This window comes from Aplidium turbinatum, chromosome 10, assembly GCF_918807975.1.
Source record: "Aplidium turbinatum chromosome 10, kaAplTurb1.1, whole genome shotgun sequence".
NCBI classification, from domain to species: Eukaryota; Metazoa; Chordata; class Ascidiacea; order Aplousobranchia; family Polyclinidae; genus Aplidium; species Aplidium turbinatum.
Genome location: NC_137481.1, coordinates 11820643 through 11846778, shown reverse-complemented (window position 1 = coordinate 11846778; position 26136 = coordinate 11820643). Strand labels below are relative to the sequence as shown.

At 38.3% G+C, this 26136-nt stretch overlaps 2 protein-coding genes across 2 annotated transcripts; one reads left to right on the top strand and one right to left on the bottom strand.

Annotated features, from left to right (window-relative positions):
* Positions 1 to 596: 596 nt before the first annotated feature.
* LOC145778961 (leptin receptor gene-related protein-like) lies at positions 597 to 7308 on the top strand. The gene is made up of 4 exons (XM_082590547.1): positions 597 to 646; positions 1487 to 1561; positions 1894 to 2080; positions 6022 to 7308. The coding sequence occupies exons 1-4, from the start codon at positions 597 to 599 to the stop codon at positions 6136 to 6138; spliced, it is 429 nt and encodes a 142-aa protein (XP_082446673.1). The 3' UTR covers positions 6139 to 7308.
* Positions 7309 to 20577: 13269 nt separating this feature from the next.
* On the bottom strand, positions 20578 to 25208 carry LOC145778960 (uncharacterized). Its single transcript, XM_082590546.1, has 4 exons — positions 24515 to 25208; positions 24031 to 24212; positions 23060 to 23134; positions 20578 to 21688 (listed from the first exon to the last, which is right to left on the bottom strand). The coding sequence occupies exons 1-4, from the start codon at positions 25206 to 25208 to the stop codon at positions 21590 to 21592; spliced, it is 1050 nt and encodes a 349-aa protein (XP_082446672.1). The 3' UTR covers positions 20578 to 21589.
* Positions 25209 to 26136: the final 928 nt, after the last annotated feature.

Sequence of the window (26136 nt, the reverse complement as noted above, 5' to 3'; positions counted from 1 at the left end):
TACCAAGGACGGCGTTTTTCAAAACAATAATTACGTTTTCTGCGAAAGTTTCCAACGTCCTCAATGTCTTCAGTGCACTGGCGAGCGAGATGACCCATCTTCTTAAATCGGAAACACTTCCTCTCCGGACAGTCCTTGGCGAGATGACCTTCTTTGTGACAATTGTAGCAAGCCTTTTCATCAAAAGGGCAGCTCCAAGCTATGTGTCCAATCTCCCAACATCGGTAGCAATGGTTGTCACGGCAACGTCTGTTTTCCGAATGTCCGCCGTCAGCAACGCATTCCCTGGCAAAGTGTCCGTGTCTACCGCATCTGTAGCAAACTCCAAATGGCCGTCCCCTGCCTCCTCTTTTAATTGAGTCTTTCATATTAACAAATTTCTTCAGTGTCAGCCTGTCAGGTCGTTTTCTTGAATCTCAGCCAATTTATTCCTCTTAACGGTTAATTTAGACTGTACCTCAGCTATCCTTAGAGGCTTTACATTATCTTCCATCTTCCTTGCCTGTGCCCTCGTAACAGCGGCAGCACATATACCCCACTCCGGATCAGGTTTACTAGGTGCCCTTGCTTCATCCACATTACCAATTACTAAATCAATGTCAAACAAACACCTTTCCAAACACAAAGCTTCCACCATTCCGGTAAGGTAAGAAGTATCGATATGCACTCTGGCTAAAGGTTCTTGAATTAAAGTGCTATCAATTGCCCTGGTACGACCCGTTTTACCAGTCAACTGATCTTTCCTGACTATAGTGGCAAAGGTTTCATATCTTTAATGTTAAACTTTAATTAGACAATTTTTTAGTTGAATTGATGCAAATTGATAAGTTTTAAGTCATTCTAGGGCCTTATATCGAACACTCGACGTTGGTGTAATGTTTTTATTGTTAAACACATAGTAAAATTGTAAAAAAATCCATATCCATTCCGTCTTATCATCTCCATTCCGCCGCTTTTTACCTTCCTTTTTTTCACCCTCCCAATAATAGTTGCGTCTGTTTTGTGACGTCATATTAACCAGGGAGGCGGATTATATACAAGACGATCCCTATAAGACGATAGAGATCGCCTTGATTCTATAGGAGCACGCTTAGCGCAGTTATTAAGCTGCTGCTGTTATGCTATTTCCAAAAGAAGCTCAACGAGGCAGGACAGCATTGCAATTGCAAAGTTAAGGTTTCAGTAAGCATTTTCCTTACGTTTTTGTAAATAATTTTCAAACGCGCAATTTCCAGCGTTTGATATTGACAACCGCGCAATTACCAGCGTTTGATGTTGACAGCCGCGCAAATGCAACACCTGAAACTCTTCTCCCCCGCGCAATGTTCAAACTTTCCAATCTGGCAGTGTTCATTATGTATGGTCACGAAAGTAGCTACATTGGCATATCAGGGTTCTAACATTGGGGGCTTGTCACGTGAGAAGTTTTGTTTCTGTTATGTTTCCTGTTGCATCTGTTCATGTGCTTAAATGCTTTTGTATTTAGGTTGATGTTACTTGCTCTTTCTGGTGCTCTAGCATTGACATTTCTCATGTTATCATGTGCTCTACCAAGTTTTGGGTAAGCATGCATAATGCATATCAAGGAGTCTGCCAAATGCAATATGTTGCTTAAATGTTTTGCATGTTTTTGATACTATTTATTTTTTGATACCTTCATATTTCATAATGATAAATCCATTGTTTCACCTGTAACATTTTCAAACTAGAACGCACCAGTCATGTTCATCAGTACGTTTCATAAAAAAAACACTTCATTGTAAGGCACATGTGACATATCTTATGGCAATTTTTTGACAATGACATTAAATGCATTTCAGCGAAAGTGAATGGCATTTCTGCTCTATTGATGTGTTGCACATTTGTATGACTTACTGGTATTCTAATTTGCAGTGTTTACTGGCCTCTTTTCGTGTTGATGTTTTATTTTATGGCACCGGTCCCCATGGTAATTGTTCGCCACCTTGAAGGTGGTCCAGCCACCACCAGCACTGCTTGTAAGGAACTAGCCATATTCTTCACAACAGGAATAGTTGTCTGTGCATTTGGTCTTCCATGTGTTTTAGCACATGCCGGAACGGTAAGTCCACATCGAATCTTGCATTTCTTGGCTACTTCGTGCTTGTGTCAATAAGCAACCATTCCCAGCTTTCTACTTGATTGCTTTGCTTAAATGTAGCAATTTTTATCTGATATGCTTTTGTCTATGATCGGCCAGCAAGTAGATCTCCTTCTCTTTGAAACTAATTATAATGGATGCGCGAAGTTTCATCTGCAAATACTGTAGTCTTATGGTTTGCTTTTTATCCTATTTGTAACAACTCTTCACATTTGGAGGATATAACTATGCTTTATGACTGCATTGTCAACGCCATGCTGGATGCATCTAGCTGCTTTGTTACCTCTCAAAGACACAGTCAAAATGTGGTTCACGGATGGAACGAAACAGTCAGGCAAGCACATGATCTTGCACGTGATAGCTACTCCTTGTGGGTGGACCACGGGAGGCCACGCAATGGCCCAATTTATTCTCGTATGACTTGCAGTAGAAAGGACTTCAAGTACGCACTACGGCGGTGTAAAAGGAAAAAAGACTGTATAAAAGCTAATAACCTAGCTAATAAGTTAATTGCAGGTTGTCCAACAAACAAATTCTGGAAGCACATAAATCGTGCCAAAGGAGAACCTCCTTTACCACTTTCAGTAGGTGAGGCTACAGGACACAGGTAGCTCAGATATAGCTGGCAGGTCATATGTGGGAAAATCATTATAGAACACTGCTCAACTCTGTTGAGTCCAGTAGTCAACCCAAAGATTTTGTCCATTCTTATGTTATCAATTCGTCCAATTATGCTGATAGCAGAAGGTATTTGTGTACCATTGATACTGTACTTATGTTGTGTCGAAAGTTGTCTATGAACCGCTCTGCTGGCCCAGATAATATTTTTGCTGAGCATATTATTCACTCTCACCCAGTTACTGCTTTGTACATAAGTTTATTTTTTAATATCTGTCTTTTTCATGGGTTTGTACCAAACAGTTGCCTGAAGACTGTGTTGTTACCTATTGTTAAAAATAGCAGATCTGATATCAGTGACACTGGAAACTTTAGACCAATAGCCATTGCTAGTGTCATTTCTAAGTTGTTTGAACATTTCATTTTGTATCACATTGAGCATTTTCTATACACTACTGACAACCAATTTGGCTTTAAATCGAAACACAGTACTGACATCGACATGTGTGTACACATGCTTAAACAGGCTATTTCCCACTATGTCAGTCATGGTAGCCCTATGTTTGCGGTATTTCTTGATGCTTCCAAAGCATTCGACCATGTAAATCATTCTGTATTGTTCTGCAAACTAATTGCTAGGAATGTGCCTGCAATATTTGTTCGTCTAATAGCGTTTTGGTATAGCCAGCAATCAATGATTGTGAGGTGAGGTTGTGCTTTTTCTGACTCATTTACTGTATCTAACGGAGTGAGACAAGGAGGTGTACTCAGCAGGGCTGGGGAGCCGGAGCTGGAGCGTTGGAGCCAAGCATTTTCGCCGGAGCTGGAGCCTTTTTAAACATTTCTTGTGGAGCTGGAGCTACAAAATATTTATCAGCTCCAGTATTGAATACATAACAAACTTTAATAATTTGTCTTAGCTTGAAATTAAGTACCGTAGTCTAAACTGAAGACAAGAAGTTGTAAGTTAGTAATTTAGTGTCTTTTCCCTTTACAAAATTTGAAATGTGTGTTTATATTTTTTAACAGAATTTTAAGCGCTGCAGTGCAGACTTCTAAACCATTGCATCCTACTGTGGCAAATGCTACAAAACACTCTTAAGGGAGCCGGAGCCGTTGTTTAAAAGTTTATAGCGCTGGAGCTAGTGGATGAATGCTTGATAGCTCCGGAGCTGGAGCCGGAGCCTATGCTTTTTTGCAGTGGCTCCCCAGCCCTGGTACTCAGTCCATACCTCTCACTGTGTATATGGATGAACTGTACAGTAATCTAAACAACTTCGAAATAGGTTGCTATGTTGGCAGTTCATGTCTAAATCATTTAATGTATGCTGCTTTGCACCTGGTTTGAATGGGTTGCAAACATTGGTTGATGAGTGTTATTCATATGCAGGTTCACATGATATTTTATTTAATTCTGATAAAACTGTTGGCATGATGTTTGATACTACTTACCCAAAGCTAAACCTGCAGCCCAAAGTCAAATTGGGAACCTCCTACATCAAATTTGTTGACACTGTCAAGCAGTGGCGTACGCAGGATTTTCTCAAGGGGGGGCCCATTGAGAGTAGCGTAGCCAGGAATTTTGAAAGGGGGGTTTTTGACTACCGGCGGGCGAAACCCGACAGCGTTTTCGCGTAAGACGACACCCAGCGGCGGGGGGTCTGGGGGGCCTCCCCCAGAAAATTTTGAAAAATTACTTTGAATTTGGTGCATTCTGAGAGCATTTTCAACAAAAACGTGGGTATGAATATTCCTGTAAAATGGCGCTGACAGGTGGCATAGCAAAAGGATAAGATCATGTTTTCTTTGGCATTTTTCGGAAATAAAGCTAAGTCTCTATGTTTTCTTGTTGTTAATTCCTGGCTGAGATGTTTGGTATTGGCAAAACTCGCTCTTTTAATGCAGTTTTGTTTAAAATTAGGCAAGTTTTTTTTTAGACTGAAAGCATCATTCCCAAGCATAAAGAGACTGAAAGCATCATTCTCAATATCGTAACGTCACACGCGTGCCAAAGTGGAGTTGTAACCCCCCCCCCCCATGTATTTCGTATTGGCTTAGTCTATAAAACAACATTGTTACAGTAATTGCTTTGACAGAGGAATGCAAAACATATTAAATGCCTTAATCTACGTCGTTAATTACAAAACAAATTTTAAGGGGGGGGGGCATGGCCCAATGGCCCCCCCCCTGCGTACACCACTGCTGTCAAGTATCTAGGCATTGTTATAAACAAGTTTTTGTCTGATGACGATGACATTAAGCGCCAAGTTAGAGCTTTGACATTAAGCGCCTAGTTAGAGCTTTATATATTGTACAGCAAACCTGCTACGTTCACGCTTTTCTAACTGCTCTTTCGCTGTACTGAATGTACTATTTCGCACGTTTTGTTTACCTATGTACTCCAGTCAACTGTGGGCCAGATACTTATCCTCAAGTATGAATAAATTGCGTGTGGCTTACAATAATGCATTTCGAAGGGTCTGCTACTATTCGGTGAGTCCGATTCGGTGAGTCTGATTCGGTGAGTTCCTAACTTCTAACCCCTAACCTTAACCCCTAACCCTTAACCCTAAAACGGCAATGATAATTAGGCTACGGTACTCAATAATTTAAAAAAAAAAATTGAAAAAATTTCCCGTTAAGGGGTCGGACTCACCGAATCGGACTAACCGAATCGGACTCACCGAAACGGGCCATTCCGCATTTCGAACATTGTTAGCGTTAGTAGTATTCAGACGTACCATCATATTCCTACGTTTCATGCCCTATTTCGAAATCGTATATTTAATTTTGTCAACCGCTGTCAGGTCTCATCTAACAAGTGGTTAGTTGCAGTTTTTACCTCAGAGTGTTATGCTTCTTCTGACTATGCGTCTCACTATAACGTGACTAACTGACTATGTATGCATAGGTTTTGCTTATATATGTAACCTTGTGTGTTCTGTGACTTGTGTTGTGTTTATGAATATGGGCCTGTCTCTTTAGTGCCTGATGCAAATAAATAATAATAATACCTGGTGAAAGTAGTGTAATAACAAAACTTCAATGATAACAACTCGTAGAAAAACGATTTATTATCACAGGATGTTCGCATTTGGCGCGGATTAGTGGTACCCAAGGAACGAACTACGCTGCGTTTCTTTGACTATAGTATTTGAATAATTACAAAATTTTGGGCAGCATTATCACCAATTGATTTTTGTTTCAATTTCTTAAAAATCGTGAATGTTGTATCTGTTGAGTGTTGTCAGCTTGCATTAGGATTTCATTTATTTACCTTCCAGATTCAGCCGGGAGCTTGTGCACTTGTTCTTGCTGGGAATGTAATCGCCTTTTTAACTATACTGGGATTTTTCATGTGCCTTGGCGAAGACTCAGATTACGAATTGCAAAGATGGTAGCCTTGTCCCGAAGGAACCAAGTTGTACGCGTCATCTGTACGTGGACACAACCCCTCGTTGTCATCGCAAGTCTTGTTGCTGCAATTACGCAAATGTCACTGCTTTAGGCTTTTGTGTATTTTTTTCAACTTATCTGCACTTTGTCGATTCTTGCGGCATGTCAAGTTGACAAGCCAAATCCTAAAGTCAGACAGATATGCGACATTTTCAATGCTCACAAAGATGATATATATTCCCCCAAAAGAACATGCATTAGCCTTTGTCGGTAGTTTGTTGAAAAGCTTTATAAAGATTTTTTTTAACACTATGGTTGACTTTTCTGTCCGACTACGCGATTGGTTAGCTGAGGTGCTTGTCCGGAAAGGTATTTTTTTTTATCAGTATTTCATAGGTAAAAGGTAACCTTGAAGAATTTCACAGATTGCATCAGTGCCTTTGTTCAGGTGACTTTTAACTGTCCTGTTATTTTTTTGTGCATTCATACTGTGACTATTTAATTTTAATGTACGTGCTTATTTCTAAAAACACTGTAAAAGACAGGCATCACGACTATCATTACTATTGTAGGCAACATTCATTTTATTGCGACGTTTTCGCTTCGGTTGTGAGATGTTTGCAATGCAACATCTATTCCTTATTCCTGCTGCGCTGTTCCTTTTAGATTTTAACAAAATGTCCTTTTGGTTTCAGAGAAAATTTCTAAGCTCCGTTGTGGTGTTTTGTTTTTATCATCTACGTCGTCCTACGATGTTTATTTTCTTATGAATGTATGCTTCACATCATCATAATCCATCGTCGGTTTGTTCCCCACTAGTGGGGTGGCCTTCACATTATTACCAATCAATTGAGATGCAACCGTCTTTGTGCTCCCCCCTCACAATACAGTATAATACGCTTGGTATCGCAGTGTTATAATCAGTTAATCACTGCCTGTTGCATTAGTAAGAAATTGGCTACAAGGCCAAGGAAGCGTAAGCTTTGTGTGCCCACTGTCCAATGTCCATGTCATCACCATGACAAGGTTTGTGTTGTCTTTACTCTGGCTGTTATGGTATTGCTCATTCTTTGATTCAACTACCCACTTTAGTCTTTATTGGCATAACGTTTTTGATGTTTGGCTGTTAACCTAACTGCACACCATGTTATGACATAAACTTAGCATAAGTTTGACTACATTTTGTTTTGTCTTTACAGATTGAGTAACATTCCGCAAAAAACTACATTTTTTGTCCCAATAATTCTGCCGCATTAAGTATTCATCGCGTAGCTACGCCACTAAAAATACCGTAGTTATAAAATTCGTTGTTTACAATTTGTGAATGTTGATGAATTGCACATAGACGGACACACCTGTTGCCATATCTTAAAACTCACTCCCTTGTTACAGTTTGGTATGAGCACGTTTCACATTGTAGTTGCCTGATGTGACGTCAGTTGCAACACCCTGCGTGATCTCAGCAGCTGCGGACGAGCAAATCGTCGATGCAACGATTATTCTCGTGGTACTTGCCTGCCGTGTTGATAGGTTTTACGTGACATCTTACGCCGTTCTGTAGCAATAGCGTGTAAACTTTAAACGATTTAGTATTTATTGCAATATTTAGTCACGTGTGAGATTTGCAGGGCTCACCGTGTCTAAGGCTTGCGTCTGCTTAATATACAGTATATGTACAAAAATTTCAAAAGCCATCAAACAGATTGCAACTTTACGCTTTCTATGCCACATGTATGTTAATCTAATAGGCCTACCGACATGATCAGCAGAGCGCAATATTCATTTCGTGTTCAAGTGCTCAGTTTTCATTTGATATTCAGACTAGGAAACAAAGGTGCCCTTTTGTAAGGCGTCATTTATTTAATATTTCCAAGTTTCGTGCATTGATTGAATTTTGCTTTTAAAGCAAGACGTTTTTGATTGTTTGGGTAGCTTTGCTTGTGATTCAGTTGCTGAAGAAGAAAACCTTGATGTGCTTTATGAAAATGTTTAAACTGGTAATTTTATTTTAACCCTTACCCTGTAATTACTGTTCTGTAACACAAACAGCGATTACGGGCCTCTTAGGCCCAATACTAACAATAATATGAAAAAGTAAGTCAATCGTATCTCAATTCATGACATCGGCTGTATTCGTTTTCAGAAAATGATTGCAGGCCAAAGTTGCCTATAATGCACGGATGTAGCAACAGGGTTTCCCAGGGGAGGAACTGCCCCCCTAAAAAATTATTTTGCCCTCCGAAAAATTGCGATCCCAAAATTGCCACAGAATGTGCTAAATTCAATGTAGCTCTACCGTTTCAAAAATATTTTCTTGGGGTGACTCCAGATTTTCCTTTTTTCCCCCAAATTTTTTGAAACTGGTTTCATTCCTGCAATAATTAACAACAAAAAACTACATTTTCAGCCTATCCAGTGTCAAAATCAAACAACTGTAGTTATATAAAAAACACATGTATTAAGCAACTTCGGCAGCCGTGGCCGAGTGGTTAGCGCGTTGGGCTCGCAGTCGAGAGCCTGCATGTTCGACTCCAGCCACCCGCACTTGCTGTTGTTTCTCTGGGCAAGAAACTTAACGATAATTGCCTTTACCTAGTGGTCGATTTCGAGTAATGGGTAGTACCAAATTTAAGTCATAAGTAAAGTAGACAACCGGAAAACAGACATTGCAGTCGGCTGCAGCGTGGGTCAGGTGTATGTCGGAAGGCGTACACCGATGCATAGCGCTCAAGTCCGCTTTCCCGCAATGCAGGATAAAGATAAACAAACAAACAACTATTGTAATACAGTCATAACTTAGTGATATAATTGAAATAGATTAATTAGATTATGGGCACGCCAATAGAATACTCAGTAAGCATTACCAGTAATCACTTCAATGTTGACAGTTGTAAATCTTTGTAAAACTAAACAGTAAATGTGTTTCATTGGATATAAAGCAATGAATCTGCAGCCCAATATATGTTACTGAAATTTAACGTTTTGTCTACTACTATCTATGTAAATGAATTAACATATCATCATCATCATTGTTAGCCTGTGAGAGCCCAAGCTGCAAAGCGTAAGCCTTCCCTTTTTCATGCCAATTTACATGATTGTGTGCTAGTTGGTACCAATTGGTTGTATTGCATTGTTTGTCAATGTCGTCCCTCCATCTCACTTTTGGTTTTCCTTTCTTTCTTTTGGTTTCTCGTGGTGTACATGTTGTTAATTTTTTAGTCCATCTATTGTCCTGATATCTTGCTATATGACCTGCCCAGGACCATTTTAGTTTCTTGATTGTGCTTAATATATGTCGTAATTTCGTTTGATTTCTGATCCATTCGGCAGTCTTTTTATCTCGCCATGTTAATCCCATCATGATTCGTTCATGTGCTCTCTGCATAGTTCTTAGTTTAAGTGTTAATTTCTTTGTAAGGTTCCAAGTTTCTGCACCATATGTAGCGGTTGGAAGGTTGCATTGATCGTTATAGCCTACATATTATATATATATATATAGCCTACGGAATTAACATATACGGAAACAAAATGAAAAAAACGTAATGTGAATGATGGACAAACACAACCCTAACCCAAGATAAATGAGCTCCACACTCAAGAGAGCCACCCCGACATCCAAATCATTCCCCAATCCCACCCTGAAACCCCAATTGAAGCTATACTCAGGTTGGGATAGTGAAACTCTCCTAACAGCCTCTGCAGAACACAGAACGACACAGCTCAGAGATGGCAAGGTGACTAATCTTAGGTCGACACTTCACGCTACGCAAGACCGATGTTCGTACCCAAATCAAAGTCAACACAGGCCAGTTCTAGAATTACTGACTCATGAACTTTCAAATGGGCGAACACCACCTCGCTGGTGTATGCCTACCACTTCTTTATTCTATTATAACTTAGATTATAATCTAAAGTTTACTCTAAACTAAGTTACAACCGGGCCTCCGAGGCCCTAAATTGCAATTTGAGGTGTACTTTTGTTTTTAGCCAAAAAAAATTTTTTTGGACTTATTAATCCTTACATTCCGGGTTTAAGTTTTGCAAACGACACTATTTTAGGCATTTCTGGAGAACAGCTCTAAAAACCAAAAAAAAAAAAAATTAAAAGAATTTTCTCTCTCACCGGGCCTCCCAGGTCCGTAATTACAGGATAAGGGTTAAAATTCAAAACTGTCCATTCATAGGCACAACTTTCCGGTCCCTCGCCTACTTTTTTCTCGACATGCTACAGACTTCTGAGACTATATTTTCAACATTCAAAAAGACAAGTGGGACGTTTCAACAGCCATAGGCTATGTTTCAATGGGTGTTGCCGAATTGCAGAGGTGGGCAGTACAGCGCTGCTGGTAGTTGTAGCGGTAGCGACGGTACATTTTTGGAGTAACGATAACGTTTTGGAGCTACTTTTTTTCAATACAGTGTACAGGTGCTGCATTTTTTTCAGTCGCACTACCCGCTACTTTCCAATTTAATGTTAAAAAAATGACTCGTTTTTGGAGATTTTTATGGCAACAATGCATAAAAAAGTCAAGGCAGAAATCATTCGACTATTGCAAGAAACATCAAGCCACGTTGATACCGACAGGAGTGAAACCAACACCAGTCACTACTCCAAGGATGAATTTTTTTGGTGTGTTGGTGCCATCGCATGCAACGTCGGTACGGGCAGACAAAACCAAGTCCTTGAGCTTTCCCAGTGCCGATTTAAAACGTTTGTTCATTAAATATAACACCCCCATTCGCCACACACAACTTCCAGTGTTGTGGTGGTTGGTTGGTTTGGTTTTGAATCTTTATCCTCGGACTGACAAGCCTTGATTGGTTATTCCTGGTAGTTTCGCATACTTGTAGGGGCTCTTGACACAGGGCCGGTTACCGAGATTGGCAGAGTGAACTTTTCAATTGTTAATAATAATCGTGTTTTTATTTGCGCCCATTGCGATAACATACAGTACACTGCGATCACAGATGCGATACAACAGACTATACAGGAAGCAGAGAAGTGACATATAGTCTTCGAGTCAGCTGCTTCCTTTATTTTGGCTTGCCATTAAGTGTCTTTGCCGAGGCACAGCCGCGTGCTCTGGAGCGGTGCCGCATCCACGTCCTTTCGAACGTCGCGCAGACGTTCTCACCACTCGGTTACGCATAGCAGCTGACAATATGTTGAAGTGTTGTTGCTGGGAAATTATTCCAATGTTCCATTCACTAGGTGCCGCTAAAAGGAGAGCAGTCCTGAAATGCGTTGCTCAAGCGGACACCTCGAGAGTCGAACTTGCGCCGCGTGATCTTAAGCCAGGCGCGTAGCCTAACCACTGAGTTAACGGGGCGGACGTGGATAGACTTTTGTCCATTAGAAAAGACGTGCCGAAGCCCAAGTGAGCAAGATTCAAAGACCCGCATTGTAAAATGATGGTGTTTTTGAAAGATTCGTAACGATAAATTTCACCTAGCCTACAACGTGTTTTCTAAGTTAACAACAACGTTGAAAGGGCAGCGTAAACAAATGATATCTATTTATTTGCATCCGACACAAAGTCCATAGAATTCAAATTTTAAACAGTTAGGTATCACAAAATACAGTATCAGACTAAAACAACATCATGCAGGCTGCATCAAACAACACTTGTAGTGACTGAAAAAATGTACATTTATTGTGGTGGCTTATATTTCACATGAGAAGCAAACGTGATCCTTTTACTTAATATTGGAATCTTTATCTAAAACTGGGAAAGCTGAATCCTATCAGTTTTGGAAAGTTTTGAATCACAAACTGAGGCCAGGTCTATGAGGTTGATACCTCGTCAGGTTTCCAGGTGTTGATGTTTTTCATTTATTTAGTCCACTAGGTGTTACTGAAGGATAGCTGTCCAGAAATTGCGTTGTTCAAGTGCACAAGTCGAGAGTTGAAAGATCATTACTTTAGTTCAGGGGTGACGAACCTTTTTGCGGTCGCGGGCCACTTTGTCAATTACACATGAGTTATCGGGCCACACAACTTTTTAATCGTAACCTACTATGAAATCTTTTGGAAGCGACACAAGATATTATTTATGAAAAGTAACAAACGGCAGATGAAAGTAATAAAACCCACACAGTTCAAATTATCTTACGCAGAATCGAAACATACAACAGTAAAAAATAAAAACAAATCAACTTAAGCAAAAAGGATAGAGCAACAGTACTTGCACTGACAATGAAGACAGTTTAATTTTCGAAGCGTTTGCTTTCATATGAGCATGATTTCTTCTTTTTTGGCTCTATCCTTTTTGCTCAAGTTGACTAAATGTTTCGACCATTATGCTCCGAAACAACAAATCAGTTGATAAAATTTCTTTTCAAACAACAAACAAAAGCCCATGCGAATCATACACCTGAAGCTATCTAATGCAGCATTGAAGCATAAAATATTACAAAATAACATTGAAGCATTGAATTGTTTTGCTTAGTGGAATTTTGGAAAGTTTTTTTGCTTGACTAAGCGTTCAATATTAGGTCGAACAGACGATGTGGCAACTCTCAACTGCATAGGCTACTAAGATTTTCATCTGTCAGCCTCGACCTGTAGGCTAACGACTTTTTGTAAAGTGCATTTTAGAAAAAAGCTGTTCGCATAGGGACGTGCTGCCAAAAACAGATGACCATTTGAGAGCTTGAGCTCTCAAGTTTGGAAACTCTTCCTTTGATCTTTTGTCTTAATGCATGAGCGTATGTCAAATTGTTTTGCGGACCGCACAAAATTCTTTGACGGTCCGCATGCGGCCCGCGGGCCGCAGGTTTGTCACCTCTGCTTTAGTTGAATGAGTTTCGCTTTTAGCAGCATGATCGTTGCTTACTTCACAGTGTAGATTCAAACGATCTGTTATAGCCTGATGCTGCGGGTTCTATTTGGCAACATCAAATTACACTAGCTTTCGGAACACAGTTCCCTAGTCATGTGCTATGACGAATGGTGTTGAAGTCAGTGAGTGGTTCTTTAAAGTGGCTCTTTGGTTTAGCTTGAGGCTGCCGGCTGTTGAGTTTCTGTGCTGTTAGGCGTTATTGCTGTGAGGTTTTGTTGGATCAGTTGATTAGTAGATTAGTGATCCAACAAAACCTCACAGCAACTGATCCAACAAAACCTCACAGCAATAACGCCTAACAGCACAGAAACTCAACAGCCGGCAGCCTCAAGCTAAACCAAAGAGCCACTTTAAAGAACCACTCACTGACTTCAACACCATTCGTCATAGCACATGACTAGGGAACTGTGTTCCGAAAGCTAGTGTCATTTGATATTGCCAAAAAGAACCCGCAGCATCAGGCTATAACAGATCGTTTGAATCTACACTGTGAAGCATGGGCTCCGTTAGAGGGGGGGCCGGGGGGAGTAACTAATGCAAAATTACCCCCCCACTAATGTAGAGATAAAAATGTCATTTTTAATATAGTTTTTACTTTTGTGTTTTATTTTTATGTTTTTATTTTTCTTTGCACAACTTTTGAGGTTTTTGTTTGGAAACTCCGACTCGCAAGACAACGCCAAGTCATCTATGGCCAAACTATGAATCCTGTCAAAAATATACGCATCGCAATGCGCTGTGTGTGACGTCATAGTTTCTCACTGCTACAAACTGTTTAATTTCGCTTTTACCACTCACGAACGAAACCCACTGCAGTTGCACTGTTTCAATGTCTTTATACTTTTGGTTGTTGTAAAAGTTAATGCATTTTAGCTTTTATTTTTTTTGTGAATTGAATGTAGGCCTAGACCAGGGGTGCACAACCTTTTTGCTATTGTCGGCCGCATTCAGATTAATTCTACAAAGCACGGCCGCTAGTGAGTTTTAAATGATTTTTTTTAATTTGCGTTATTAAAGAGAAGAATTTATTCGTTAATATCTACTAAACTTATCATACTTCTACCTAATAGCGCCATAACACTTTTTGAAATGAATTTATTCCGTCTGCGACATTGCAACAAGTGACTCCCTTGATTTTGCATACGAGCAGACAAAATTGCTAAGTTGAGAACCTCTCGAGATACAGTCTTAGTTGAGACTCCAGGTTTCCGTCCAACAATCGCGTTCGGTAGGCTACTCGTTTTTCAGGTAGGCTACTTCATTTGTGAAAAGGCAGACTCGCACACGTAGCCTAAGGGCTTCCGAAATGAACAAGAGTTTCTCTTGCCAATTCTCGCAACATTGGATAATCAAGTGCACTTTTCCACATTTTCGACACAGATTTTCCTCGACTTGCCTAATTTTGCGTAATTGTGTGACATATGACGACGAAAATGCTGCTTTGCATTATCTCCTTTAACAGTTTTAACTACTTGACTGCATATTAGACATATCATAGTATGCGCTGCCGTCTCGATCATGAAATAATCCAACTCCCATTTGGAATTGAATACCCTTTTCTCCTCTGCTAGTTTTCTTTTTCTTTTTAAGGACATAATGCAATGTAGGCTAATGTTACAATGAAATTGGGTCGAGGAAAAAGTTTTGTCTCTAAACGATTTTAACAATACAGTCTAGCCTACAAAAAGTTACGATGAAAATGTTTTTCAAGCTCTAAAATTTGAAGGTATCCAGTGGTTCTAGATATCCTTGTAGCCTATAATATTTAAAATACATTTCATTTTTTTAATGAAATAATTTTTTCATTTTAACAATAGGACACGGTCGCCAACACATGCTTATGAAATTAGGCTACGTGTTAACGGCCGCATAATTATTCATCGACGCCGCATGCGGCCATACGGCCGCAGGTTAAACACCGTTGGCCTAGACCCTAGATGCCGAAACTTTTTCTTTCACTGTGGATGTTATGGCACAGGTTATCGTGTTGTATTCATGCAATTGTAAATTAAGTTATAGAAAGCTTGGACCTTAACGCTTTTGATCTTTTAAATGTAACCATTTAGCGTCTGAAGCGCAAAGTTTGGAAGACTTGAGCCAAAGAAGAATACAGAGAGGAATTTTTGCGTAGGCCTACGTCCCCTCTTCCAGTCAAATTTGTCTAAAAACCTCAAAAAATGTGGCAAATATTAAAGAGCTTTTGCTCGCGATTTTAGATTTGTTGAAATAATTTTTCGACCTTAAATCGTGCTGAAAGGCAAAAATTTTGCGCCTTCGGCGCGAAATTTGCCGCCTAAGACGCTGTATAAGAAACTGAAGCTTTCAGTAATGCGAAGGAGGGTCTGGGAAGCGACCTCCCAGAAGTATATGTGATGCGATAATCCAATGAGCCCCCTGTCGATGTCAAAACATCGTTCCCGCTCTGCTTAAATTACCCCCCCACTCTCAGGAAGTGTCCGGAGCCCCTGCTGTGAAGTAATCATTACTTTACTTGACCTTTTTTCGTTTCTACCTAGTCAAAGCCTTGTGGTCATTCGCCGAGTTTGGGGAACGGACTGATTGTGTAAAATAACTGGGTGTTTGAATACCAAGCCATTACATCGTAAATTAATTAAAGATAATCTTAACTTACTTTACAAAGTATTTCGATTGCAATTTTATCTAGTCTTCGGTAGCCTACTTCATTCGCTTGTTTTCTTATTGAGACGATGTATTCTCACCATTTAGGCCTACGTTAGCTAATTTAGCTTGATAAAAGGCAAACATACTTTTACGTACAGTGGCCTATACCGATTTTCTTGTTCACACATTGTTACTCAGAAACTTGAATAATATATTTATGTAGGCCTAATTAATTGTGTTGTTGTAGATGTAGGCTTTTACTAATCCTATATTAAAACACGTGATAGGTAGAGCAATAGGACTCGATAGAATACGCGGTGACGGCATTTTTTTCGTTTTCGGACCCTTTAAAAAGTTTATAAATTTTTTCTGATTCCTGGTCTCGAATGGTCTGACCACTTGACAGTGGCGTACGCAGGATTTTCTCAAGGGGGGGGGGCCATTGAGAGTAGCGTAGCTAGAAATTTTGAAAGGGGGGTTTTTGACGACAGGACGACAAGAGGACAAGAGGACACCCAGCGGCGGGGGGTCTGGGGGGCCTCCCCCAGAAAATTTTGAAAAATTACTTTGAATTTGGTGCATTCTGAGAGCATTTTCAAAAAAATGTGGGTATGAATATTCCTGTAAAATGGTGCTGTCTGGTGGCATAGCAAAAGGATAAGATCATGTTTTCTTCGGCATTTTTCGGAAATAAAGCTAAGTCTCTATGTTTTCTTGTTGTTAATTCCTGGCTGAAATGTTTGAATGTTTGGTATTGGCAAAACTCGCTCTTTTAATGCAGTTTTGTTAAAAATTAGGCAAGTTTTTTTTAGACTGAAAGCATCATTCCCAAGCATAAAGAGACTGGAAGCATCATTCTCAATATCGTGACGTCACACGCGTGCCAAAGTGGGGTTGTAACCCCCAACCTCCCCCCCCCCCCTTTGGCTACGCCACTAGCCATTGATATCCCAGACGTCTTCATGATATCCCAGTATGGTTTTAGTTTAGACTTTATCCATTTCTCTCTCACTAATCACTATAATAGGCTTACAGAACACTATGCTACATTGGCATACCTAGGGTGGGGTAGGTGGATTGGGCCATGTATTTCGCATTGGCTTAGTCTATAAAACAACATTGTTACATTGATTGCTTTGACAAAGCAATGCAAAACATATTAAATGCCTTAATCTACGTCGTTAACTACTAAACCATTTTTAAGGGGCAGGGGGGGCATGGCCCCCTCCCTGCGTACGCCATTGCCACTTGATAACCCTTCAACATAGGCTAGTTGATAAATCAACCAAAAGTGATGTATAAAACAGCAATGACAAAAAGGACTGATAAAAACTTATTAACTATGCTAGCCTATGTGGAACTGTCAGATTAATCACGCAGAAAATCATATTTAGACCTTTCTTTTCATAAAAGAATATTTTTCCAACGCTTGTGTGAACAAAGTAGTTAGCGACACACGCTTTAAACTACATTGATTAATCAAAAATTTATCTGAAAAATCAACGCGTCTCGAAAAGGCGTGTTCTTTTGTTCGTTGGCGCCTCATAGACCTATGTACAGACGAGCGACAGCAAACGAAATCCATCAGTTTGACCAAAAATTTTGATTGCAAGACATTGAATGAAAGTAAAAGGTAAATTTTAAGATTTAGGTATGGCCTGCAATGTAAGTTATCCATCTATTTAGTCGTCTTGTAACCTACGATAAACGGTTAGCAAACAAAAGCGAGGTGAATATTTCCGTATCCGATTCTTCACTATCCTTCGAAAAGTTAAAATGTCGTTATCGGGTGATAAATGTCCCATTAATACTTCTTCATGAGCCAGGCGATAATAATCGTATTTGCTCAGTCCCACATGATCAATCACAGGTGCAGCTAATCGTATTTTGAAAGTCATCTGTAACGTCCACAGTTTCTACAACTTCGACAAACTTGGCTTTTGTGCTGATGGTTTTTGTAGCGGCTGGAAGAATAGGCAACTGCGGCTATTTTTCTTTTCATGTGCATTGTGCATATACCTACACGTAGTTTTAACTTGTTGTTAAGCATGCCGATGTCTTGTCATAGCGTAGCGAATAAGACGTTGATTTTCTAATCAAGTAATCCTGGTTCGACACCCGGTTTAAACTAGTTGTTGAAAATCATCGCTCAGGATGTAACAAATGAAACGGGCGTAATTGTTGAAAAAGGCGGCCGCAAGAAAAGAGCTGGTCACACTACTCTCACAGGTGCGGAAGGGTTACAATGAAAACCTTATCTGTTCATCTCCGATGCTTGGATTCAAGTATGGAAATCACTTTTTTAATCGAAAAATAAATGTTATCGTTTTAAAAAAAACTTGGGAAATTTTATGATACAATTCCCAATTTTTAATACTTTAATATTTAAACATCCAGTGTAATTTAAACCTTCATGATAGAGTTGCAGTATTCTTTTCGCTTAGTAGACCTACTCAAGAAAATCAAAATCAGAGTCTAGCCCAGTGCTTCCCAACCTTTTTCAGTTCGCGACCCACTTTCAATGCAAGTTTTATTGTTCGACCCACGATGAGATCTGCTAGCGTACGTACTGAAATAGTTAATGCGTCACAACACTACACATTATTACATATTTGTTGCATTGTTACATAATTGTTACGTAATCATAATGCAATAATTTCCCGATCTAATAGAAAACAGGGTGCACAATTCATGAAAATGGAAGGTCAACAAATGAAGTGAAGGGTAGCGATGGCGAAGGCGCAGTACTGCTCAAGACCAAACTGCGGCTTGTGAGATCCATAGTAATGTCGGTATTTTTTAGAAAATTTTAACATTCAGTAACATTTAGAAATGCTTCGCGACCCATCTTAAATAGCTTTGCCACCCACCAATGGGTCGCGACCCACCGGTTGGGAAGCACTGGTCTAGCCTAATGACACGCAAAGCGAATTTAATATGTTGATGAAATAACTGAAAAAATTTCTTCTTCAACAGAATTGTTTTTCTAACGTGTAGAAACAACTCTTAACATTTGGTAGTTGTTTAAATAAATAATGCCTGCTTGAAATTTTGTCTCAGTTCTAATGGAATATGTAGGCGACGCATGACAAGTTAATTATGAATGATGAGACCGAATGTGAGGTCGTTGATTGATTATTACGTAGTGTTGTAAAAATATTAAGGCTGTTTTACAAATTATGGTTAAATATTTGCAATCGTTAATCTCATTTGCAAAAGTGCAGGTGCAACGATTGAAATAATATGTCTTTACTGGGTGAAATTAAACCAAACGAGATTGGAAAATTATTTCTCAAATCAGCGGACTGGGAAGATACTAAAATAAAAAAATCTACAACTTAGCTCCATTGTAAAACCAGACAAAAAATAATGGTGCTGAAAATCAAAGGTTTATGTTTGATCTTTTTGTGCGTTTGGGAAAGAGTTTGCTTGTTTGAACTCCTGGGCTCGCTATCTAGTATCTATCCTTTTACAATCCCAAGTTACTTGCCACAGTCTTCTAAGTTCCGAGAAGCCGTATTAGAGAGCATTAAATTGCTTGCTTGAAATCAATAAAAATTGAAGTGGCCTATTGAGAAAGAAAAACACCATCTTTTCAAAACAGTTAAAATTATTAGACCTAGTTGTAAATTTTTTTTAAAGCATTTGCTTGTGTTAACCCTAAAATCGATAAACATTTTCCCATGACCTATTGTCAAACAATCACTGACTATCGATTTTTATAAGGTTTGATGAATCCATTTAATAAGCTTCTGCTATCTTGGCACTGGTGTTGGCTTGAATAGAGCTTGCTGCTGTGAAGGTCGTGAAAGGTCCTGCATTGAAAGTGATGCGGCTAATTTCTCACAACGTCTTAACAACGATTAAGCAAAACAACAGAAGTCCACGCAAAGTTTGAAAATCGCTTACCGAAACGTTCTGGTTCATTCGCAGTTAATTGAAAGTTAACAATATCTGTCATTCCAAAGTCAAAGGAAGAGAGCCGTAATCGGACACCCACATCTCACAGCTGGGTTAACAACTAATACTTCTCGATGTAATGCTTATACAAGTGAGACTAACGTTTAAGCCATTAATTAATTTCATTCTTTCACTAAACGATACAAATGTACATAGCAAAATATTTACAATTAGTCAGGAAGGTACAAGTTCAATAGAGATGGTAGATAAAATGATCACTCAACCTTTAGGAAATTTATGGGATTTTAAGGAGATCTCAATAAAGAATTCTAATGCTGACTTCAGGTGTGAAACGACAGAGCAATTTACGAAATCGCGCACGTCACATACCGTTGAAAGTGGAAACTCTATCTTTCTCAATTCAGCATGCAAAATTTCAAAATTGGTCTAGTGATGTGGGGCTGCTAACAAAAGAAACAAGCTTTTTTCCTTGTTTGGCTTTATCGGTGTTGCTTTCACTGCAGACTGACTATTGCTTCCTTATATGTCCTTGAAAGCTGTCTTAACGATAAAAAGAGTCTTATTGGTATTTTAGTTTTAGTCTTATGAGTATTTTCAAATTCGATCATCTTCTTAACTTCTTGAAATTAGATAGGTTGAGGTTTTGTGAATAAAAAAAATCTTTTTATCAAGAGCCTGTAACCAAACTTTACGTCATATATTTGACGTCACAAGAGGATTACTTGATTAGGAACGAGCTGCAAACGGGGAAGCTTAACAATTGCCAAACAAGCTTATTGATGTGAAGCACGGGGCGTATGCTTCGGGTGAGTGAATAAAATCGGTTCAAGAAATTATCACTCTCAAACCTGTTCAAACACAAATCGATCAAAGCAAAACCATCGATATCTAACACGGCACGATGGGTGGGCTTACACAAGCTGTACTCTGCCTAGTGCCCATCAGGATCAACCAATTATCTATTGGCGCTATTCATTCCGGATCAAGGTGTTTTGGTTTCAAATCTTTTTTTCATGTATTTGACGTCAAATCAGAAAAGAAAGGTTGGAGCATTCAAACACTGTTTAAAATGCAAAGACGCGGACAAAATGCGATCACTGCTAGTTGAATGGGTTGGATAATAGGTTATTTATTTTCGTTTGACAGGTATGTTAATTGGGATGTAAGATGGCCTGCAGCTCACCCATGCACTCCTTAAATCGTTAGCAACTTGGGTGGCCTCAGATGTGGGGTTAAATGGTGCTTTTTGTCTATGACTTGTTATGTGTAAGCTCCATTCAAAAAGCGAGACACCGTTTATTATGTTAGCATTCAGTAATATAGTATTTAATAACCTTGAATGCCAAAAACAACAACGAACAAATACTGAAAAGTTTGAATGTGGAATTTTTGTGTAAAACGCTTTCGCCTAAAAATACACAATGTTAAATTTTGTGTAGGCAGATTTCATACTAAAACCAAACCAATGGCTTGAAACGACTGGTCACTGCTTTGTATTCCAGCACACTTTGAGAAGCAATTATATTTTAAAACATGTTTTCTAATTTTTTTTTGTAAAGTGTTGAACAATACTACTAAATTTTGACAATAAATTCTGTTTCATTAATAAACAGTAAAAAAACACAATAAGGAAAAGCAAATCTATAAACTATTTATGAAAATTTAGTGCTCAAACTGGCTCAAACACATAATATTTATAACACTTGATGCAAAACCGTAACTTTTGAAGCACATAATGTCACTAAGTTATTCCAATTTGTCACGATTCAATGAAGATTGTACGTCACGGTTAACAAATTTCTTCATTATTGAAAAAAAATTAGGAAATAGGATTGTTTACTGATCTCACAAGTTATATCATTTTCCGCTAATAAATCGTTGCGAAAGTGTCATCCACGGTTTGACATCGCTGCTTGCATGAAAACGCATTCTCAAAATACCATTTCGTGCAAAGAATAGCCAGCCAGGCTGAAGGTCTTGCAATAATTTTACATCATTATGAAAAAATAAGACAACCGGAAAGCCAGAAACAATATTTGTTCGCAAAAGTAAAAATACCATTAAATTTAACTTATTCATTGTCCGCTTCCATTCTTTCATCGCACGTGAGCTTGGCGTATGGCGAAGACGGCGATAATATTTTTTGATCTTTTTGTGACCATTTCTTCACCTGTGTGTACAAAGTTGCGGATAAATTTAACTATCTCAATTAAGCATGCACATAAATTTAAAAAAGTTGTACCAACTGTTGTATACCACCAGTGGCGTAACTTCGACTTTGCGTCAGGAAAGGCAACGGTTGTTGAATGCATGGATACATGGATAATGTGATAAAATGCATATCTTTGACTCAAATTCAGAAACCTCTTTTATTTTGCTTACCAGGAAGGTAGTAAAAATACTATCAGCTTTTTGTATAATGTCTCATATTCAAATTTTCTTGAATGATAAAAGCGGTCATGTGGTTTGCAAACTATGAAATAAAAACCGAAATCAAGCTTGTCATCAAACTTTGAAGGAACTATTTTTGAAAACGAATGGGCCTGGCCATGGTTAGTCCATGTCACTGATTCTTGATCTTTTTCCTTCTTATTTTAAATTACAAAGCGTTTGCAAGGAGCATCTTCGATTATTTTGTTTTGGTCATAAGTTGATATAATGGTTGGAAGAGGCCAATTCCCGAATGCCTATTGTTTTTACTTTTCAAAAGAAAATTTTACTAACAAATTTTTTTAGAAAGATATTTTTTGAGATGACAGTTTGAATAAATTCAACTCAAATACCAATATAAGGCTTGTATAGAACTCTTCGTTTATAAAAACAACGGAAATCAATCAACCGTATAACGTATTTCAAATGTGTTTGGGTCTTACAAAATTTTAGGCTGCAAAACATTGAAAATCGTTAAAAAAAGTGTTTGTTCTAGCGTTATTTTCACAGCAAAATAGATGGCCAGCAATCAAGGACAGTCGTACTCGTAACCCTCTATTTTCAAATTTTAAACTTTCAACTGAGATTCTTGTGAGCAACAATTCCAAAAAATTAAAAACTGTTAAATATCCGGTAAATGCTCCCGTTTGTCAAAACGTTTTTCAAAAATATGAATTGATCACATTGCCATGGTCGTTAATCGGCAATAAATTTATTGAAAAATTTGAAGTAGAAGAAAACAAAACGGCATGAAGCTTTTGGATCGTCTGCTGGCAACCAAGATCATAGATAGGCTAAGTAAATAGTCTTTACCATGGCAATCTTCACAACATTACTTCGGTGTACAATATGTAAACTCCCTATTTTTTTAAACATTCTGGTGAATATTGTGTTTTATTATCTACAGTACTTTTAAAAGTTTCAATTTGTCTTCTGATAATGATGCCAACACGCCGGAGATGTGACGTAAACGTCAACTTATGTATCACAAAAGCAACACATCAATAATAACGTTTTCCAAATGTTTTGACCGAGTTTCTTATCTATCAACTGGGAAGGAAATGACAAGCGCACCTGTAAACAATCAAATAATGATTTCTGACTTCCTTACCGTTTTTATGTCGTTTCTCATTTCTTCCAGATCTCGCTTCAGCTTTGCTCTTCTATTTTGAAACCATGTGATCACCTATAAACGAAAAATAGTCCCAGAAATGTACAAATTCACACAAAAGTTTGAGGGCAGACTACCGACAGCTTTGCTTTGTCGTATCCAGGCTGATTTCCACAGGTAAAAATTTGAAATAAGTGGACAAGAAGGCAAGGAAGCCATTTTGATGCCAACCTTCAAATTTTTGCTAAGACACAGCCGCTTGCTTTTGAAAGGTATCGAATCGATGTCCTTTCGAACATCATGCATACACTTTCATATCTCACTCAACCGGGCAGTCTCAAGGGTGCTTCATAGCAACTTACTAAAAATAGAAATGTATTATGACAACAAAAGTTGTAGGATATTAAATCTATAAAAGGTTCATCTTTCTCCGCCTAATCACAATAGAGAGGCTGTGATGAAATTTTGAATTGTAAAAATTTAAAATTTTGAAACATTGTCAAAGTTTTGATGAAACTGATAAAACAACATACAAATCTTAGAAAATTCACAAAATGTTCATAATTTTTTTGGATTGTTTGTTCTAATTTCTTGGATTTACAGCAAATTTTCCCTTTGTCTGATAGGCTATATTTGATTTAAACAAGTTTTAATACATTTCACTACCCGATGACCGATTCCATAAAAAGTAATAAAAATATATTTTGTTCATGCTATGGTACCTGTTTCACCTCCTGTGCCATATCAACGTTCAAAATTTATTTTATCTTGTAGTGTAGAAAAATTAACATTATTTAAGCTTCACAGGGTCCAAGTAAAATTGTTTCATTGCTGCTTGCCAGGCTGCTGATGTTCAGCCTGCATCAATTCTAACATGGGAAATTTTGCTTTTGTTTTATTTTGTACTGATTTGTTTAAGACGTCTACGGCTTTAAATGTTATTGCCATAACAAATTTAAGATTCTTCTTACTTGTGGTGCCGAAAGTCCGAGAATTCGGGCAATTTGATCTCTGTCCGTCGGAGTTAAATATTTGTGACAGGTAAATCTTCGTTCAAGAACGGACAGTTGAAGAGCAGTGAAGGCTGTTCTGCATTTTCTTCGTTTTTGTTTCGCCTCACGACCAACAGCTACGGCATGCAGTTCATGTGGTTCTAAAAGCACGGACAATAAAAAATTTAATACAAATTGTAGAAGCTATACTGACAAAAGAACTTTGAGAATTTGTCACCCACATTCGCTTGTGCTTTGTAGGTGCATTTTAATATTTTTTATAAAAACATTGTAATATTTATTCTATAAAATCATTTAAATTTTTTTTTTTACAAGGAGAATAAAATATATACTGGACACTGGAAGCCTACGTGGCTTAGCGTTTTTCGTATTACTTTTATAACCACAATTTGATTTATTGATAGGCTACAGTAAGCATTATAAGTCTATTTGTTGGTCTTACTTTCTTCCATTCCTCTAAAAGTGACGCAAGTTAACTTTTCAAGTGCGCTTAATGGAGAGTCAGAAGCTACAGGATCTTTGTTTGACGTTTGAATAGAGAGACCATCTTCACTACCCGAACCACATGAAACCTCTTTTGAATCGTCGCCATTTGCAATCAATTCCTCTTTCGGCTGACGGTTGTTAATTTTCAGTTCAGTTGATCTTGTTTCGCACGGGATTGTCCTGTTTTGTCTTTTTGGAATGCCATTTAGGCAATCATCCAAGTCACAAACATCAAGTTTATTTTGGGGTCGCAGTTTCAGTTTGTCTTTCGCGTAAAGATGTGAACAACTTCGACGCACAGCTTTGTAGCAACTTGCGAGTTTCGGTTGCGTCCGATATTCGGAAAACCAAAATGGCTGCAAAGCGGTTGCAGCACAGATCTGTTGAAAACCTTCTATCCACTTTGCATACGCCTCTTGATTCCAGCAGCGATTATCGTTGGCGATGTTACTTGCAAAATTTGAATACGAAGGTAGGCAGTCATGATTCGAAAAGTTACAATTGTTCGTGCTCTTCAACTTTTCTGCGTGATCTTTCGTATTCGCTAAGATATCGTCAATTGAGAAAGGTGTGATTCGCTTTTCGTGGACACAGATGGAATTGTTTTTATTTTGTTCGTGTCCAATTTGATTTGACAATCTAACAGCCATAACAGATAAAAAGTGACCTATAGGCTAGATTTATTTATGCAACTATATAAGCTTAATTAATCTAAAAAACAAAATGGTTGAATTAGACAACTTTCGTCTGCCACTCCTTTAATGTAGCCTACGCCTACCTAATATCTACTGTGGCCTATAAGACAGCATATACTTTAGAAACAATGTTTTATTGATAAAATTTCCAGTTCTTGTTTCAAACCTAAAGTAAATTTTTGTGGTTAGCCTATTTGACTGCGATAAATAGCTATTCCAAACTATAGTAGTTTCAAAGTATCTACGTAATCAAAGATAGCCATAATGTTTGAAACAGTTCTTGGTAGCAGCGACAATTAAAACAAAGTCACTAGCCTTGATACAACTTATAACTTGAACCTCCAACTCAATTGTTTTGCTTTAAGTAGGGCAAGCTTTAAAAAAGTTTTGTAAAATATCAAATTGTCATCAGCGGAAGATTTTACTCAGATTTAATATTTTGCACGAACTCTCTTTCAATTTTTCATGCGTAATCTTTCTGTCTGGTATCAAACCTATCGTCACTGTTCTGCTTGAAATATTTTGAAGCTTTGAACTTCAAAATTATTTAACTTATTTTCACTTTTTGTATACAAAGCCAGAAAACTGTTTGAAATTGCAAAGTTAAAAAACACTTTAGGAAATGACTTCACGCGTGCCTTTTACCTATTTAAACACCCGCTGCTGTGTGAAACCTTCGTATTACGTCCTGCTCCTTTCGACACGCAGCGAAGATGAAATGCTACCTTCGAATGTATTTTGTTGACATTGAGCTTATTGCATTTGATTTATGACCATAGAGCTCGCTAAATGACAAGTAAGAAAATCCTGTTTTTATCAGACACTAATGTGATGGAAGACTTTTTTAGAAGTGTGCTTTTTCATTTAAATCTGAATCTTTGTT

Coding starts and splice junctions, on each gene's coding strand:
- LOC145778961 (XM_082590547.1), top strand. CDS start 597: ATGTCAAACAAACACCTTTCCAAACACAAAGCTTCCACCATTCCGGTA. Junction 647..1,486: donor GCTTCCACCATTCCGGTAAG/GTAAGAAGTATC, acceptor TTTTGTATTTAG/GTTGATGTTACTTGCTCTTT. Junction 2,081..6,021: donor TTTTAGCACATGCCGGAACG/GTAAGTCCACAT, acceptor TTTACCTTCCAG/ATTCAGCCGGGAGCTTGTGC.
- LOC145778960 (XM_082590546.1), bottom strand. CDS start 25,208: ATGGCTGTTAGATTGTCAAATCAAATTGGACACGAACAAAATAAAAAC. Junction 24,213..24,514: donor TTTTAGAGGAATGGAAGAAA/GTAAGACCAACA, acceptor CCGTGCTTTTAG/AACCACATGAACTGCATGCC. Junction 21,689..23,059: donor TGAGAAACGACATAAAAACG/GTAAGGAAGTCA, acceptor TTGTACACACAG/GTGAAGAAATGGTCACAAAA.